We start from the raw sequence: 15,858 nt of genomic DNA, 5'->3' as shown, positions 1-15,858 counted from the left end.
TGCTACTGAGAAGAAAGGAGCTGGTTTGAAGTTTGGGTGGGGTCGGGATGAATGGAGGCGGTCTTAGTGGATGGAAAAGACAGCAACATGTTTAAATTCTAAAGAAGACCCAGTCGGGTGCATGGGTGGGGTTGGAGAGTAGGAGTCTGGCTGGTGGAAGAGGTCCTGGAGGCTGGGCATGCATGGGGTCAGGGAAGGATTGTTTTGTCTTTCAGTAGAGGGATGAGGCATATAGGCATGTGGACCTTGTGCAAGAGTGGAGTGGGCAGTCCAAGGGACATGGCCTGGTGCCCTTACTGTTCTCCTGTGGAGGGAAGGGAGACGGTTCCTGAGAACAGTGTGGCATGATAGCTGAAGGGAGTGTGAGAGGTAATGCCGCTGGTTTATAAGATGTGAGGTGTGGCACCACCAGTGAACCTGGGTGCATGGAGAGGTAGGGATGTGATTTTCCCAGAAGCTCTCACCCGCACAGGTATGGGAAGAACATGGAAAGAGAGCTGGACTCTGCCTGTTGCTTGGGCAGTTGCAGGATGTTTGACTCAGGCCTTGGGGGACTGCTGTAGTGTGCAAGGGAAAAGTGCAGACAGAGCCTAAACTTGTGCTTGTGAATTAATCAAAAGGCTGGCATGGAGGAGAAGAGCAAGATGTCCTCCCACCTTCCTTCCTTCTCTCCACTCCCAGCTCCCGCCCTCCAAGAGGGGAGGAGATAGTGTGTCCAGCTTTGTGATCAGAGAATGCCTGAATGTCTGAGAGGAGAATAAGCTGGTTATCCTGGGGCAGAGCCTGCTGCAGGCTTCTGGGCAGCACAGACCCTCTGCAAGCCTATACTTCCTTAGGCTGAGCTGCCACTGGTCCTGGGGGCCCTCCCAACTTCCCTCTCCCTTTCCCCCAGCTGTCCCAGGCGCCAGGCTCTGCAGAAAGAGAGATAGAGTGGGGGAAGGGGTCAGCAGCCAATCGCAGACCTGATAGCCCAAGGCATCTGCACCTGGTCTAACCAATCCCTTCTGAACAAACTGCTCACTCAGGCTCTGCTCCCTCCTCCCCTCCCTGCTCTGCCCAGCAACAGCAGAAAGCAGGCTGAAGGAGGAGAGGGAGGCCCTACAAACTCCCAGCCCCTGGCAGCAATGGAGCTGGGCCTCAGACTCACTCTACAGAGAGAGGTTGAAACAGTACTTACAGTTCCTGGAGCCCAGGCAAACTGTCCCTAGGGGCCCTCAAGACTGTGCAAGCCCAGCTCTCACAGACAGGAACTCACATATTATAGAGATCCTGATCCTTGGAGCCTTTGGCCTCAAGCCAGTCTCATTCTCTCCACACTCAGGGGCAGGCCCTGGGCTGGCAGTCTGATCAGCAGAGATACATAGTTCCGGTGGAGGAGATGGATATTGAGCAAGCAATCCCACAAATGCCTGTTTAATGGCAACAGTGGTAAGGCCTAGGAAGGAAAAGCATAGAGTTTTATGTAGCAAAATAGGAGAGGACTTGATTTAGACCCTTTCACAGTCTTTGTTGATTTCATTTCCATTTTCCTCAGATTTACAATGGCTATTTTATTTATGGTTTGCACCCAGAGGCCTTCCACCTGTTGGTAAAAATGTGGAGTTTGTTTTTGACATGAGTGGCTCTATGTGTGGTACCAAGATGAAGCAGATAACAGGGACCCTGGGGGTCTTTTGTAGCTTTTGATTTAGAAAGCTCAGAAAGCAGAGTGCTCGAACAGTGGTTCCCTGAGACCGGACTCACTGCCATCCCATCACCCTTTGACCTTATAGACCTAGGCCTACCTTAGTGTCTTGTTTCCTTATCAATTAGGACCACCATAAACATGGAGCCAAGTATGACTAATATGCTTAGGATTCTAATGGGAAAAGTGGACAACATTTAAGAACAGATGGGAAATTTAACCAGAGAGGTATACTCTAAGAAAATTTATAAGAATGCTAGAAATATAAAACACTGTAACGATAATGAAAAATGCTTTTTATGGCTCATCAGAGGACTGAACATGGCCAAAGAAAGATCAGTGAACTTGAAGATATGAGAATAGAACTTCCCAAACCGAAAAGCAAAGAGAAGAGAGAATAAAAAAAAAAAGGAAACCAACAGAATATCCAAGAACTATGTACTTGTACAAAAGTGTAACATGTTTAATGGGAATACCATAAGGAGAAGAAAGAAAGTTGCAGAAGAAATATTTGAAGGAATAACAGGCACAGATTTTCCAAATAACAAATGACATCTATCAAATCAGAGGTCCTGGAAGCTCACAGCACACTAAGCAGGATAAATGCTAAAAGATGTGCATGGAGCCATATGCAGAAAATCAAAGACAAAGAGAAAATCCTGAAAAAGCCCACAGAAAATAAAATCTTTCTTATAGAGGAACAAGGATAAGAATTACATTGAATTTCTCTTGAGAAACCATGCAAGATAAAAGAGAGTACAGTGAAATGTTTAAAGTGTCAAAAGAGAAAACCACCCAATTTGACAACAAAATTGCCTTTCCAAAATGAAAAATAAAGACTTTATCAGCCAAACCAATATTGAGATAATTGTCACCAGTAGACCTGTCTTGCACAGCTAAAAGTTAAAAGAAGTTCTTCAGAGAGAAGGGAAATGAGATAGCTCAGATACTTGGATCTACGTAAAGAAAGGAAGATTGTTAGAGAAATAATAAATAAAGATAAAATAATATATTTTATTTTTAAATTAATTGATCTAACGGATAACAATTTACTCAGAATAATTAGAGCAACTATGTATTCAGTGATTATAGCTTATTGATAAGTGAAATTAATGACAGCAGTGCTATAAGGGACAGGAGAAAGGAATTGGACTACTCTGTCACAAGGTACATGAACTATGCATGAAGTCATAAAATGTTATTTGAATGTAGACTTGGATTAACTGTAAAGGCATATTTTAAACTCTAGGGCAACCACTAATAAATTTTCTTAACATAATGGATATGCTAAGAAATGAGAGAAAACAGGACCATATAAAACACTCAATTAAAATCAAAGTCAGAAAAAAGAATAGGAGACAAAGCAAAAAAGGAAAATGAAGAGAAAGCAATTTTAATATATAGCAAATATTAATCTAGCTATAACAGTAATCATTTTAATGATGACTTGTCTAATTATACCAGTTAAAAGATAGAAGCTGTCAGTGTCAATTAAAAGAAAACAAAACAAAAGAACCAACTATATGTTTTCTAGAAGCCCATTTTGTTTTTTTAATTTTTTTAATATAAATTCATTTATTTTAATTGGAGGTTAATTACTTTACAATATTGTATTGGTTTTGCCATACATCAACATGAATCTGCCACAGGTATACACGTGCTCCCCATCCTGAACCCCCCTCCCTCCTCCCTCCCCATACCATCCCTCTGGGTCGTCCCAGTGCACCACCCTCAAGCATCCAGTATCATGCATCGAACCTGGCCTGGCGATTCGTTTCATATATGATATTATACATGTTTCAATGCCATTCTCCCAAATCATCCTACCCTCTCCCTCTCCTATAGAAGCCCATTTTAAATATAAAGACACAGATAGATTAAAAATAACGGGATAGAACCATATGCTATGCTAACACTAACCCTAAGAAAGCTGAACAGCTATATTAATTTCAGACCAAGTACACTTCAGAGCAAGACAATTGTTAAGATTAAGAAGTGCATTATATTATGGAAACAGATTGAGTCTCCAAGAAGACATAATAATCCTTACTGTGTATCCAATTGAAATTACAGTGTCAAAACATATGTGGCAAAAATTAATAGAGCTGCAAGAAGAAATAGAAAACTCATTAATATAGTTGGAGACTTCAATTTCTTTATATTAGAAATGGACATATCCAGCAGACAGAAAACACATAAGGACACTGTTGAACTGAATAGCACCATCAATTAATTGGATCTAACTGACATCTATACAATGCTTCATCCAACAATACACATTTGCCCCAAGCTCACATAGAACATTTGCCAAAATAGTCTACATTGTGGGTCATAAAATACACTTTAACAAATTTAAAATAATATAAACCATACAAAGTATGCTCTCAGACTAAATGGAATAAAACTGGAAATCAGCAACAGAAAGACAGCTGGAAAATCTCCAAATAGTAGGAGATTAAGCAACATACTTCTAAAAATATAATCTGTCCCTGGATAGGAGATTCTTAGGAAAATCCATCCTTTATGTGTCAGTCCTCTCAATGGAAATAAGAATATGATGCTCAGCTTCTGATCCCAGAATGTGTGACCTATCCCATCTTATGGCAGGAAAACTTGTGACTTACTTAGGAGCATTCAAGGCATCTTCTATCAGTTTAAGATGTAGAGAGAAAAGGGAAGCCACAAATGTTTTTCGTGTGGTTTCTAGAATCCACACCTATATAAAAGATTATGCTTTAAATCACTGGATTTAACACCTCCAAAATACACATTTGAGTCCTTGGTCCATCAATGACTAGCCACTTCACTCTCTGAGCCTCAGTGTCATCACTTGTAAAATGAAGATACTGTTAGCACCTTGTTCATTGTGTTGCTGTAAAGATAAAATGAGCTCATGCATCTAAACTACAGTGCCAGGACCATAGCAAGTATCCTATAAATGGAACCTAATACTAGAACCTACATACTATATTCCTTGAGTCTAGCCCTATACTAAATACATCATGGAGAAGGGAGCCAAGGGGAAATAGCATTCTAAGCCCTGGCCTCAGAGGACACAATATATGTATGGAGGATGAAAATATTCCACATAAGATAATCAGCAAATAGTTTGGGACAGAGAATGTCTGGGTGTGAAAGGCAGGGATCAGAGTAGGCAATCAAGGAAGGGCTGCCCAGAGAAAGAGCAACTGAAGTAACTGTGAAGATACAAATAAATAGAGAGCAAAATTGTGGAGATGAAATGGAATCTAGGTTATCTGGGGGCTGGTGAGAAGACCAGCCTGGAAGAAACAGATGGTAAGGTAGAAGAACAGATTACAAAGAACTGCAACCAAAGCATGCAAAATCATTGACGTGTTAGTCGTCAGTCGTGTCTGACTTTCTGCAACCACTGTAGCCCACCAGGCCTCTCTATCCATGGAATTCTCCAGGCAAGAATAATGGAGTGGATAGTCATTCCCTTCTCCAGGGGATCCAACACTCTTAAACTTTAGGGCAGCCCTGCAATCATTGAATTCTGGGTCATGGGGTTCAGAAACCGTAGGAACACATGAATCCTAGTGCTCTGAAAGCACAGAGCTTGAACCTTCTAGACCACCACAGTCCAGCAGAACTTTTTTGATGATGGAAATGTTCTAAAAGTATGTACTTTTAGATGTACTAATTTACTGTCCAATACAATACCTGCTGTCTACATGTAGTTATTGAACCCTTGAAATGTGGCTACTGAAAGTGAAGAAACAGAATTTTGACTTTTTGTTCAATTTTAGTTAATGTACATTTCATCAGTTAAATATACTGCAAAGGTAAACATTAGTTAAATGCTGACAAATATCAGTCTAGTCAAAGCTATGGTTTTTCCAGTAGTCATGTGTGGATGTGAGAGTTGGACCATAAAGAAGGCAGAGAAGAATTGATGCTTTTGAACTGTGGTGTTGGAGAAGACTCTTGAGAGTCCCTTGGACTGCAAAGAGATCAAACCAGTCAATCCTAAAGGAAATTAACCCTGAATATTCACTTGAAAACTGGTGCTGAAGCTCCAATACTTTGGCCACCTGATGTGAAGAGCCAACTCATTAGAAAAGACCCTGATTCTGGGAGAGACTGAGAGCAGAAGGAGAAGGGGATGACAGAGGACAAGATGGTTGGATGGCATCACCGACTCAATGGACATAAGTTTGAGCAATCTCAGGGAAATGATGATGGACAGGGAAGCCTGGCATGCTGCAGTCCATGGGGTCGCAAAGAGTCTGACATTACTAAGTGACTGAACAACAGCAACATACGTTTACATTTAAATAACTACATGTGGCTAGCAGTTACCATTGGACAGTGCAGTTCTAGGCTTTGAGCCATTAGAGCCTATAGAGCATTTTGACTTAGGTCTTAGGACTTCTAGATTTACAGAGTGCTAGAATCAGAAAATGTTAAAACTGTACAACACTTAGACCTCAGTACTTTGTATAGAAAGTGCCTTTCAGTCTTGAGCAAGACCTCGAGTCTTGGTCCATCTCCTTTATTTCATCTATATCCTACAGACTAAAAAGGCAATGAATGTTATCCTTGGTAACCTGTGGGCCAGTGACTACTTCAACATCATCTCCTTTTCTTACACAGTTAGTGTCTAGAAAGCTGGAGGCTCCATCCAGGCCACCGTCCAGTATGTCCACAGTGCTAAGGACTACCTGGGCCATATGGAAGATGCTGGTTGTAAGTGTTAGACCTACTACCCAAATTGGCAGACTCTGGTGACATGGGAAATTCTCCCATCATTCACCCATCGACTTTACCTCTCATTATGTCTGAAATATCACTTTTAAATTTTACACAAATATCTTCCTTCATCCTTCTGTGCTTCTTTGCCTAACAGAAAGAGCACAGCTAATTCTCCATGTATTTTAGGGCACATTCCTCTTTGGGGCTGAGTTTCCTCCTCCTTAAAGCATATACTCAAAATAATTTGCTAAAACTTTCGTTTTATATTTTATCAATAATCTAGATATTTATTTCTAAGTATTTTGAGTAAGCTTCTGCCCTGATTTTGGCTTTTGATTAATCCTCTCTCAGCCAGTTACTGAAGAATCCCCCTCCTACCACCTCCTGACCATGCAGCCCCTTCTTCCTCTGTAGCATAGATGTGGGGATGCTATCCTTGAGGAGCTGCCAATCTGACTAAAGAATGAGACATCCCCCCAGGAGACAGGCAAAGCAATCTGAGAGAGGGAGTGATAAAAGCCAAGGACATGTGGGACCCACTATCAGATCTCAGGGAGTTTGTGTGGGAGTGGGGAATTGGGAAGGATAAGCAGCTGAAACAGTCTGAGCAAAGATAAGGAGATGTGACTGAGCCTGGGAGGTTGACAAGGTGCTCAGTGTGTCTGGAATGGAGGTAGAAATTACTAGAAAAAGTGGTCTCACAGTCTGCTCTCCAATTAGAGACTGACATCAATATGGCTCTGCTGGCAGCTGCTTCAATGCTAAAGCAAAGCAACCAGGAGCTTTGGAGGATCCCCATTGTTGGGGAGGATCCCTCTCTTCATCTTCCTGACAGATGGGGAGCCCACAGCTGGAGTGACAACTTCCACTGTGATCCTCTCTAACATCCATCAGGCACTGGGCAACAAAGTGGCCCTTTTCAGCTTGGCCTTTGGGAATGATGCTGACTTTCCACTGCTGTGTTGTTTGTCCCTAGAGAACTGAGGAGCAGCCTGGTACATATATGAAGACACCAGTGCAGCCCCTACAGCCAGAAGGCCTCTATGAAGAGATTTCCAGTCTCTGCTGGCAGATGTGCATCTGGACTACCTGGGTGGCTTGACTAGGGCCTCTCCTTGGGCCCTTTTCCCCAACTACTTTGGTGGTTCAGGGCCTGTAGTGGTAGGCCAAGTGCAGCCAGGCAAGAAGGAACTACACATCTACCTGGAAGCCCATGGCCCCAAGGGTCAGCTTCTATGGCCTGCCACAGTGAAGTGGCTGCCATCAGCAGCCAAAAGGTCTTTGGTTTCCCAGAGGAGCCAGCCCCCAATGTAGCCCACTTCATATGCTGCCTTTGGGCCTACATTACCATTAGAGAGCTACTGGAGGCATGCTTCCACACTTGTGATGCCAGCACTCACCACATGCTGGCTGCCAATGTCCTCAATCTGCCCCTTTAACAAAATTTTGTCACACCTCTGACTTTACTGGTCATGGCACAGCCCAAAGAAGCCAGTGAGAAAGCCAGGAAACAGACTTCTACCACAGATGGACCAGGCACTATCATGCCCTTAGTCATGGCCTAGGGGCAGGCACAACCCAACCAACCTAGTGCCCTTTGTTTCTCCCAAATAAAGGCTTGTGCAACCAAAGTTCTACTTATCCTCAACTACTCTTGTCTCTACAAAGAAGATGCCTAGTTCCAAGGAGTTAAGGCCACTGGGTCAGATCCCTAGTACCCCATACACCATTACATACCCAAAGTCCCAAATTTCAGCATAACAGGATTCTGGAACATTGGCTCAGCCAAAATTTAGGACAAAACCTGTTGTCCTTGTGCCTGCAAATTTTGGTGCCCTATTGCTCCTGAAGTCCAGCACACCATTACATCAGAACCTCGGTACTGTATTAGCCATGAATTCAAGACACAAGTCCCACCTCTGAATTCTAGCATTCTAGCCCCTCCCCAAACTGGCCCTATGAAACATGCTACTCTGCTGCATTCCAAACCTGGTGCTCCATTATAACCTAAATGAGATGCCTCATCACTCCCACAACCTGGGGTACTTATACCACAATCAAAAAGCCTGTCACAGCCCCGGCCTGAATTCTCCACACATCAGATCCTCAAATACCCACCACACCCCACAGCAAGGGTTCTTGCTCCTAAGACCCCAAACAAGATGCCATATCCTAGACCTGGGATCCCTCTTACCTAAGACCCCTTAAATTCCATCACCTCTTAAACCTAGTGCCCCACCTCACCAACCTTCCCTAGGTTTATCACTTTCCAATCTAGGACACCAACTCCTAATAAACCCAAAATCCCATTACTTTCCAGGCCTGCCAAGCTCAGGCCCCCACCTCCAGAGGCTTTGCATACTCCCAAGCACAGTCTCAAGTCCCACAAGTCCCAGCAGTACCATGACCATTTCTGCCCTTGGAGAATCCCTCACTACTCCCTTTCACCCCACCCTGCCCTCTCTGCTGCCCCCTGGAAGGCTCTGGCATCAGCATGACCTGTTTCCAGAGCCCCAAAGCACCACCTGTGTCTATGAACAAGAGGTCAAGCCACAAGGGAATAGAGACTAGAGAGCACTAAGAACCAGAAGCCCATGCAGATTTTTATGATTTAAGCCACTTGCTTGCTTGCTTTGAGGCTTTAAACAAGATACTTAACTTCTCTGGGCTTCAGCACATAGGCACAGAATTAGAGGCCCTGGGAGAGAAGAGATGTTACGACTGGGAAATGCACAGAATCAAACTGGCCAAGCTGTGGCTTTGACATTTGCTTTGTTGGACAAGAGAATTGCTTATGCTTCACAAGCAAGGTAGGTCTGATTGGTTGTTTTGTGCTCCATAAACAGCCCTGCTTAATGAGAGAAATATAAAACATGAGGAAGATGATGACAGTTGTCTTTAAATTTTCCAAAGGCTGTGAAATAATGTTACATTTTTTATTTTTAATTGAAGGATAATTGCTTTACAGAATTTTGTTGTTTTCTGTCAAATCTCAGCATGAATCAGTCATAGGTATACATATATCCCCTCCCTCTTGAACCTCTGTCCCATCTCCCTCCGCATCCCACCCCTCTAGGTTGATACAGAGCCCCTGTTTGAGTTCCCTGAGACAGACCGCAAATTCCCATTGCCTATCTATTTTACATATGGTAATGTAAGTTTCCATGTTACTCTCTCCATACATCTCACCCTCTCCTCCCCTCTCCCCATGTCCATAAGTCTGTTCTCTATGTCTGTTTCTCATTTGCTGTCCTGCAGATAAATTCTTCAGTACCATCTTTCTAGATTCCATATATGTGCATTAGTATATGATATTTATCTTTCTCTTTCTGACTTACTTCACTCTGTATAATAGGCTCTAGGTTCATCCACCTCATTAGAACTGACTCAAATGCATTCCTTTTTATGCCTAAATAACATTCCATTGTGTATATGTACCACAACTTCTTTATTCATTCATTTGTCAATGGACATCTAGGTTGCTTCCATGTTCTAGCTATTGTAAATAGTGCTGCAATGAACATTGGGGTACAAGTGTCTTTTTCAATTTTGGTTTCTTCAGGGTATATGCCTAGGAGTGGGATTGCTGGGTCATATGGTGGTTTTATTTCTAGTTTTTTACATTTTTTAGCTCTTCCTGTGCCCAGGTACTGATCTACATACTGTACTTGTAGTCTTCATTTAATCTTCACCAAAAACCTCTTATTATCTGGATTTTACTCATGGGAAAACTGAAGCACAGAGAAGTGACACCACATCACACCACTAGTGAGAGGTTTGAACCTACACACTTTGGTCCCATGATGAATATGATTCAGTACTTCATTATTCACCTTCCTGAGAGGAGTGACATTTCCTGGGTGACCTTATAGGGCAGGATTAGAACCAGTTGGTGGTGACAATAATTCACAGGGATATAAATTTGGGCATGACATTCTTGACATACCTCTCTCCTTCACTATCTTCCCTCCCAATATCCCATCCATCTTCAATTCCTGACACAGTTATCTCTGTTTGTCAAATGCACCCACTTCTCACTACCCCAGCTGTCACTATCTTAGGGCAGACTACAATTGTGCTTCACCTATAAAACTGTTCCAGACTCATCACTGGTTTTCTTGCTTCTTTTTTTGAGATATTCTCTTGGACATTCTTCCCCAGCAAAGGGATCATTTAAAAACATATATCACTTCATGTCTCTTCCCTACTTAACTCCCCTCAATGGTTTCCTATCATACTTATCATTTCTTATCGTACTTTTTAGAATAAAGTTCAAAGTTCTCTTAATTTTTTTTAGCTTTTTTAAAATTTAAATTTATTTATTTTAATTGGAGGCTAATTACTTTACAATATTGTATTGGTTTTGCCATACATCAACATGAATCTGCCGCGGGTGTACATGTGTTCCCAATCCTGAACCCCCCTCCCACCTCCCTCCCCATACCATCCCTCTGGGTCATCCCAGTGCAACAGCCCCAAGCATTCTGTATCCTGCATAGAATCTAGACTGGCGATTTGTTTCTTATATGATATTATACATGTTTCAATGCCATTCTTCCAAATCATCCCACCCTCTCCCTCTCCCACAGAGTCCAAAAGACTGTTCTATACATCTGAGCTACAAGTCCCTGCATGACCTGTCCTATACCCCATACCTCTCTGACCTCACCTTCTCCCACTCACCCTCTGAACTCAGGCCACACTGGCCTCCTGTTCCTCCAATAGGCCCTACCCTCTCCCCTGCCTACACTCGGGGACCTCTTCCAAGCTGTTCCCCCTGCTTGAAAATTGCTCTGACCTGCTTTGCCCTGCCCCTGCCTACCACCCTCATTTCTTCCATTGTCACTCAAGCTCCAGATCATGCCTTAAATCTCAACTCAGATGTCCTTTTTACCCCTTACTACTGCTTCACACTATGTTGAGTACCTGCAACTCTCAGTCAATCTATTCTTTTTTTCTTATAGCATTGATCACAATTGGTAATTATAATTTCATTCATGCCTGCCTTCCCAACTAAAATATGAGCTTCACCACGTCAGAAATCATGACTGACTTTTTCACGACCATGTTCCTGATGCTTAAACAGCACTTAAATGAATAAAAAATGATCAAGTGAATGCATGCATAAATGTTATAAGGAAGAATTTTGAACATAACTGAGCTTGAAAAACTAAGATGCCGTGGGGAGCATAAGGTCTCAGTCTTGGCAATGTGCAAGGTCAAATTGGGAAGCCAATGAAGATTCTCCTAATCAGAAGGAAGGTATGCCTTTTGGTGGGCTGGAGACATCTTTGCCCTCAGAGTGTGAAGGATTTCTCCTATTTCTTTTACAATTGGCAGGGAATCCACATTGGGACAGCAATTCTGAAGAGATCTTTGGAGGAGATGGAGGCAGCATGAAATCTCAGGAAAGTTCTGCGGTACTAGCAAAAGATGAACAAAGACCTCCCCTGACAAAGACCCCCAAGCTTTCATTTCCATTTATGTTAATAATATATAACAAAGTTCCAGAAACCTACAGTAAGAAAAATGAGGACAATCCAATTGAAAACTGACCTAAAACCAGCACTCAAAAAAGAACAAATGTTCAACTTCTTAAGTCATAATGAAAATGCAAATTAAAATATTAACATGGGACTTCCCTGGTGGCACAGTGGATAGGAATCTGCCTAACAATGCAAGAGACACCAGTTCAATCCCTGGTTTGGGAAGATCCCACATGCTGAGAGGCAACTAAGCCTGTGTGTCACAACTACTGAACCCACACTCTAGAGCCCACATGCTGCAACTACTAAAGCTCACTCGCTCTAGAGCCCATGCTCTGCAGCAAGAGGAGCCATCACAATGAGAAGCCCGTGCAGCACAAGTAAGAGTAGCCCCCACATGCAGTAACTAGAGAAAGCTTACACACAGCAAGGAAGAGCCCCAGGTGCTTCAACAAAGACCCAGTGCAGCCAAAAATAAAATAAATCAATAAAATTTTAAAATAGCATTTGAACTGACCTAGAAGAATGACTAGAAATTGATTATTACTAATTAAAAGAAGGAGAACATTCCAAGTAGCAGGAGAAACAGAAACAATGGGGTCACTAGCAAGATAAGGTAAGGTACTCATAAGAATATTCAGTTCAGTTAGGCTGGAGCATACAGAGAAGAGTGGAGAGCTAGGCAGGGACTAGATATCAGAAAAAACTTAAGTACTGAGCTCAGGAATTTGGGGTGACTCAGAGGTCAGAGGGGCCCAGAGTTACTAGGAATGTAATAATCAGTCTCCTATCAACACAGTCCTCCTATCTTCTGCAGGCATGTTGCCAAGCATCTTCACTTTCTCATCTTTGGATAAGCCAGCCACCCTTGCTGACTTATTTGAGTATAGGACAGCTTGTGCACTGGGACTGGGGTTGGACTGTCTCTCTGGGGAAATAAACATGGCCTCCTATCTTCCCCTCCTCTCTCTTTCCCTCTCTTCATCTCCCATACCTTCTAAGGCTATAACTACGGAGTTGTGCCTCCTGCCTTGTAATAAATGGGACCCCACTTTGTGATCCACATCCCACACTCAGAAGAGAAGATCTTCTTCACACTGGATGAGCATCCATGGGAACTGCTACAACTCATAGATGACCCAAAGGCAGGGGAGAGCACCAAAGACTCTATCTCATATAACTCCACAGCCAAATATACATGTCAACACCCCCAGACATTTGTGGACTAATACAAACACATAACAGTGCACCTCACTAACACACAAGTGCATACTCAGACACATGAAAACACAAATACACTCTAACACAAAGACATTCAAAGATACACACACACATACTAGGGCATACAGTAAACTCACAAAAACACACACCCAGGGACATATATTTTGACACTTTCCACACCTACAAATAGTAACATACAAATATGCATCCAGACACATATTGATGCATAATACATGCCCAGATATACACAATGACACATTTATCAACATACATACACTGATAACCCCAGATTCATCCCAATTCACAAGAATTTAACACACACAGGCACACACACTCTGCTACTCTAGATACGTAAAACACCAATGCACACAAATTCCATGATACACAGACAGATGCATACTCACTGACACCCCAAGATACATAATATGTACCAATACATAACCAGACACACACGACATAAACTATTCACCAAGATTTATAACACCAAGATATCCAGCATGAGTCCTAAGTCTATTCAGTCATGTCCAACTCTTTGTGACCCTGTGAACTATAGCCCACCAGGCTCCTCTGTCCATGGGATTCCCAAAGCAAGAATGCTGGAGTGAGTTGCCATTTCCTCCTCCAGGGAATCTTCCCAGGGATCGAACCCCAAGAGAAACTCTGCCACAGTGAAAAGTCAGTTAGCCCCAGCACCTTGACCCTCAAACCACAAAGAAGAATCAGAACCAAGCTCTGCCCTTGGAGAGCTCCTGGTCTAGGAAGAAGACAGACCCAAACATGGATAGTGATCCCAGTGAGTTATCAGTGCTAGACAGAAAGCAGTCCAGGGAGCTGGAGGAATCCAGGGTGAGGCACCTTGCCCAGGCTTGGAGCTCAAGAAAGTTCTCCTGTAGGAGAGAGACCCGCACTGAGTATGGAAAGCTGAGCAAATGTGTAGAGGAAAAGAATGGAGATTGGAGGAGATAGAGCTGGAGTAGTCAGACTAGAATGCCTGCATGAAGAATTTGACTTTTCCTGAAGACAATGGGAGTCATGAAAAGGCATAGACAGGAGAAAGTGAAAGTCAAAGTTGCTCAGTTGTGTTGGACTCTGAGACCCCATGGACTGTTGCCCATCTGGCTCCTCTGCCCATAGAATTCTCCAGGCAAGAATACTGAAGTGGGTACCCATTCTCTTCTCCAGGTGATCTTCCTGACCAGGGACTGAGCCTGCATCTCTGCATTGCACACAGATTATTTACCATCTGAACCATCAGGGAAAAAGGAGAAAGATACAGTCAGATCTGAGTATTACAAAGATCCCTCAGGATGTTGCTATAAAGGAGGATTGCAGGAAGCCAGACTGTAGGTCAGGAAACATTAGCAGAACCTGAGGCTGAGACCCCCACCAAAGAACTTTGGGCAGTGATGGTGGATTGAACAGATATTTTTACTTCCTTTGAAGCTCCTCACTTCTCTAATCTAACTTGTCATCTCCTTCAAGCCAGACTGTACCCTATCTGTTGCCATCTCATCCACTTTGGCCCCCTACTTTCATGCTACACTCCTGTCCCATCTGACTCCTCCACAAATCACACAATGCTCAGTCTCTTCCCTCCTCCAGGCCTTTGCTGCCTCTCCTCCCTCCTACTTTTCTTTCAACGTTCCCTGCTTTAGGATCCTCTCAGAGCTATCAGTGGGACTCAGGACACTGACCTGACTGGTATTCCATCTCTCTCCCACAGGACAGTTCCAGCATGCAGACATCAAGCTGGTGGCAGGGCTTATGGGGCCAAATCTGAGGAGGCACCAGGGCCCAGGTGTGCCTGTGGTCATAGGCAAGAAGCTGCTGAAGGACTCACCAAGACTGTTTCCCCACTGAGCTTCCTGCTGGCTGGTGAAATGCTCTCATGTACAGTGGTTTCTGGGCCAACCCTACATTGCCTATGTCCTGTGATGGTCCCTGAACCCCACAGCCAAGAGACCTGATGACTCAGAGGCCAGGGCACAGGGTTGACCAGGAACAAAGCCCTGAAGACATGAAAACACACAGGGACACACACTAACACAGGCACTAAGTGATACATTCACCAGAACACGTACACAAAGATATGCAGATCTATGGAACTAGAGGCTTTGAGACTCCTGCCTCCTCACAGTCCTTACTGTCTCCAGTCTCTAACCTTTTTAATCCATACTCCAGAGCAACCTTAGAAGCGACTTCCTTAAAACAAAAACCTGAGGCACCAATACGCCTCACAACCTTCTCTGGCTCCCATGGCTTATTTACACCTCTTACAGTTCCCCTAGGGTTTCCCAAGTGACTCAGTGGTAAAGAATCTGCCTGCCAAGGCAGAAAATGCAGAAGATGTGGATTCAGTCCCTGGGTCAGGAAGATCCTCTAGAAGAGGAAATGGCAGCCCACTCCAATATTCCTGCTGGGAGAATCCCATGGGCAGAGGAGCCTGGTGGGCTACAGTCCATAGGGTCACAAAGACTCAGACATGACTGAGCAACTATGCATGCACACAAACACAGTTTCTCTAACAAACCCACCAATCAGCCCTTGCATGTGCTTTTCCTTCTATGTGGGATTCCCTTCTTTGGCTTCATTCGGGTAAATGTTACACATTCTTCAAGTCTTAGTTGCCACTTCCTCTAGGAAGTCTTCCCTGACCCCTCCATAGATTGAGTTTGGTCCCCTGTGTTCCCACAGCCCACCCCCATTCCATTCAAATTCACCTTTCATACTATGTACTTACTTGTACATACT

The 15,858-nt window shown here is 43.5% G+C and overlaps 1 protein-coding gene across 1 annotated transcript in view; it reads left to right on the top strand.

Annotated features, from left to right (window-relative positions):
• Positions 1-15,042, top strand: part of ITIH6 (inter-alpha-trypsin inhibitor heavy chain family member 6) — a 32,326-nt gene extending 17,284 nt beyond the window's left edge. Inside the window, 16 exon segments of the mRNA XM_042242314.1 lie at positions 1,535-1,668; positions 6,223-6,394; positions 7,121-7,185; positions 7,187-7,634; positions 7,637-7,948; positions 7,951-7,983; positions 7,986-8,300; positions 8,303-8,586; positions 8,588-8,672; positions 8,675-8,762; positions 8,764-8,944; positions 10,032-10,047; positions 11,741-11,831; positions 12,702-12,743; positions 12,929-13,041; positions 14,831-15,042. Of these exon segments, the coding sequence (XP_042098248.1) occupies positions 1,535-1,668; positions 6,223-6,394; positions 7,121-7,185; positions 7,187-7,634; positions 7,637-7,948; positions 7,951-7,983; positions 7,986-8,300; positions 8,303-8,586; positions 8,588-8,672; positions 8,675-8,762; positions 8,764-8,944; positions 10,032-10,047; positions 11,741-11,831; positions 12,702-12,743; positions 12,929-13,041; positions 14,831-15,042 (2,591 nt within the window).
• The last annotated feature ends 816 nt before the right edge of the window (positions 15,043-15,858 follow it).

The sequence above is a fragment of the Ovis aries genome, chromosome X (genome assembly GCF_016772045.2).
Source record: "Ovis aries strain OAR_USU_Benz2616 breed Rambouillet chromosome X, ARS-UI_Ramb_v3.0, whole genome shotgun sequence".
NCBI lineage: Eukaryota > Metazoa > Chordata > Mammalia > Artiodactyla > Bovidae > Ovis > Ovis aries.
The sequence above is the reverse complement of the archived record's forward strand: the minus strand, read 5'-3'. Positions and strand labels throughout refer to the sequence as shown.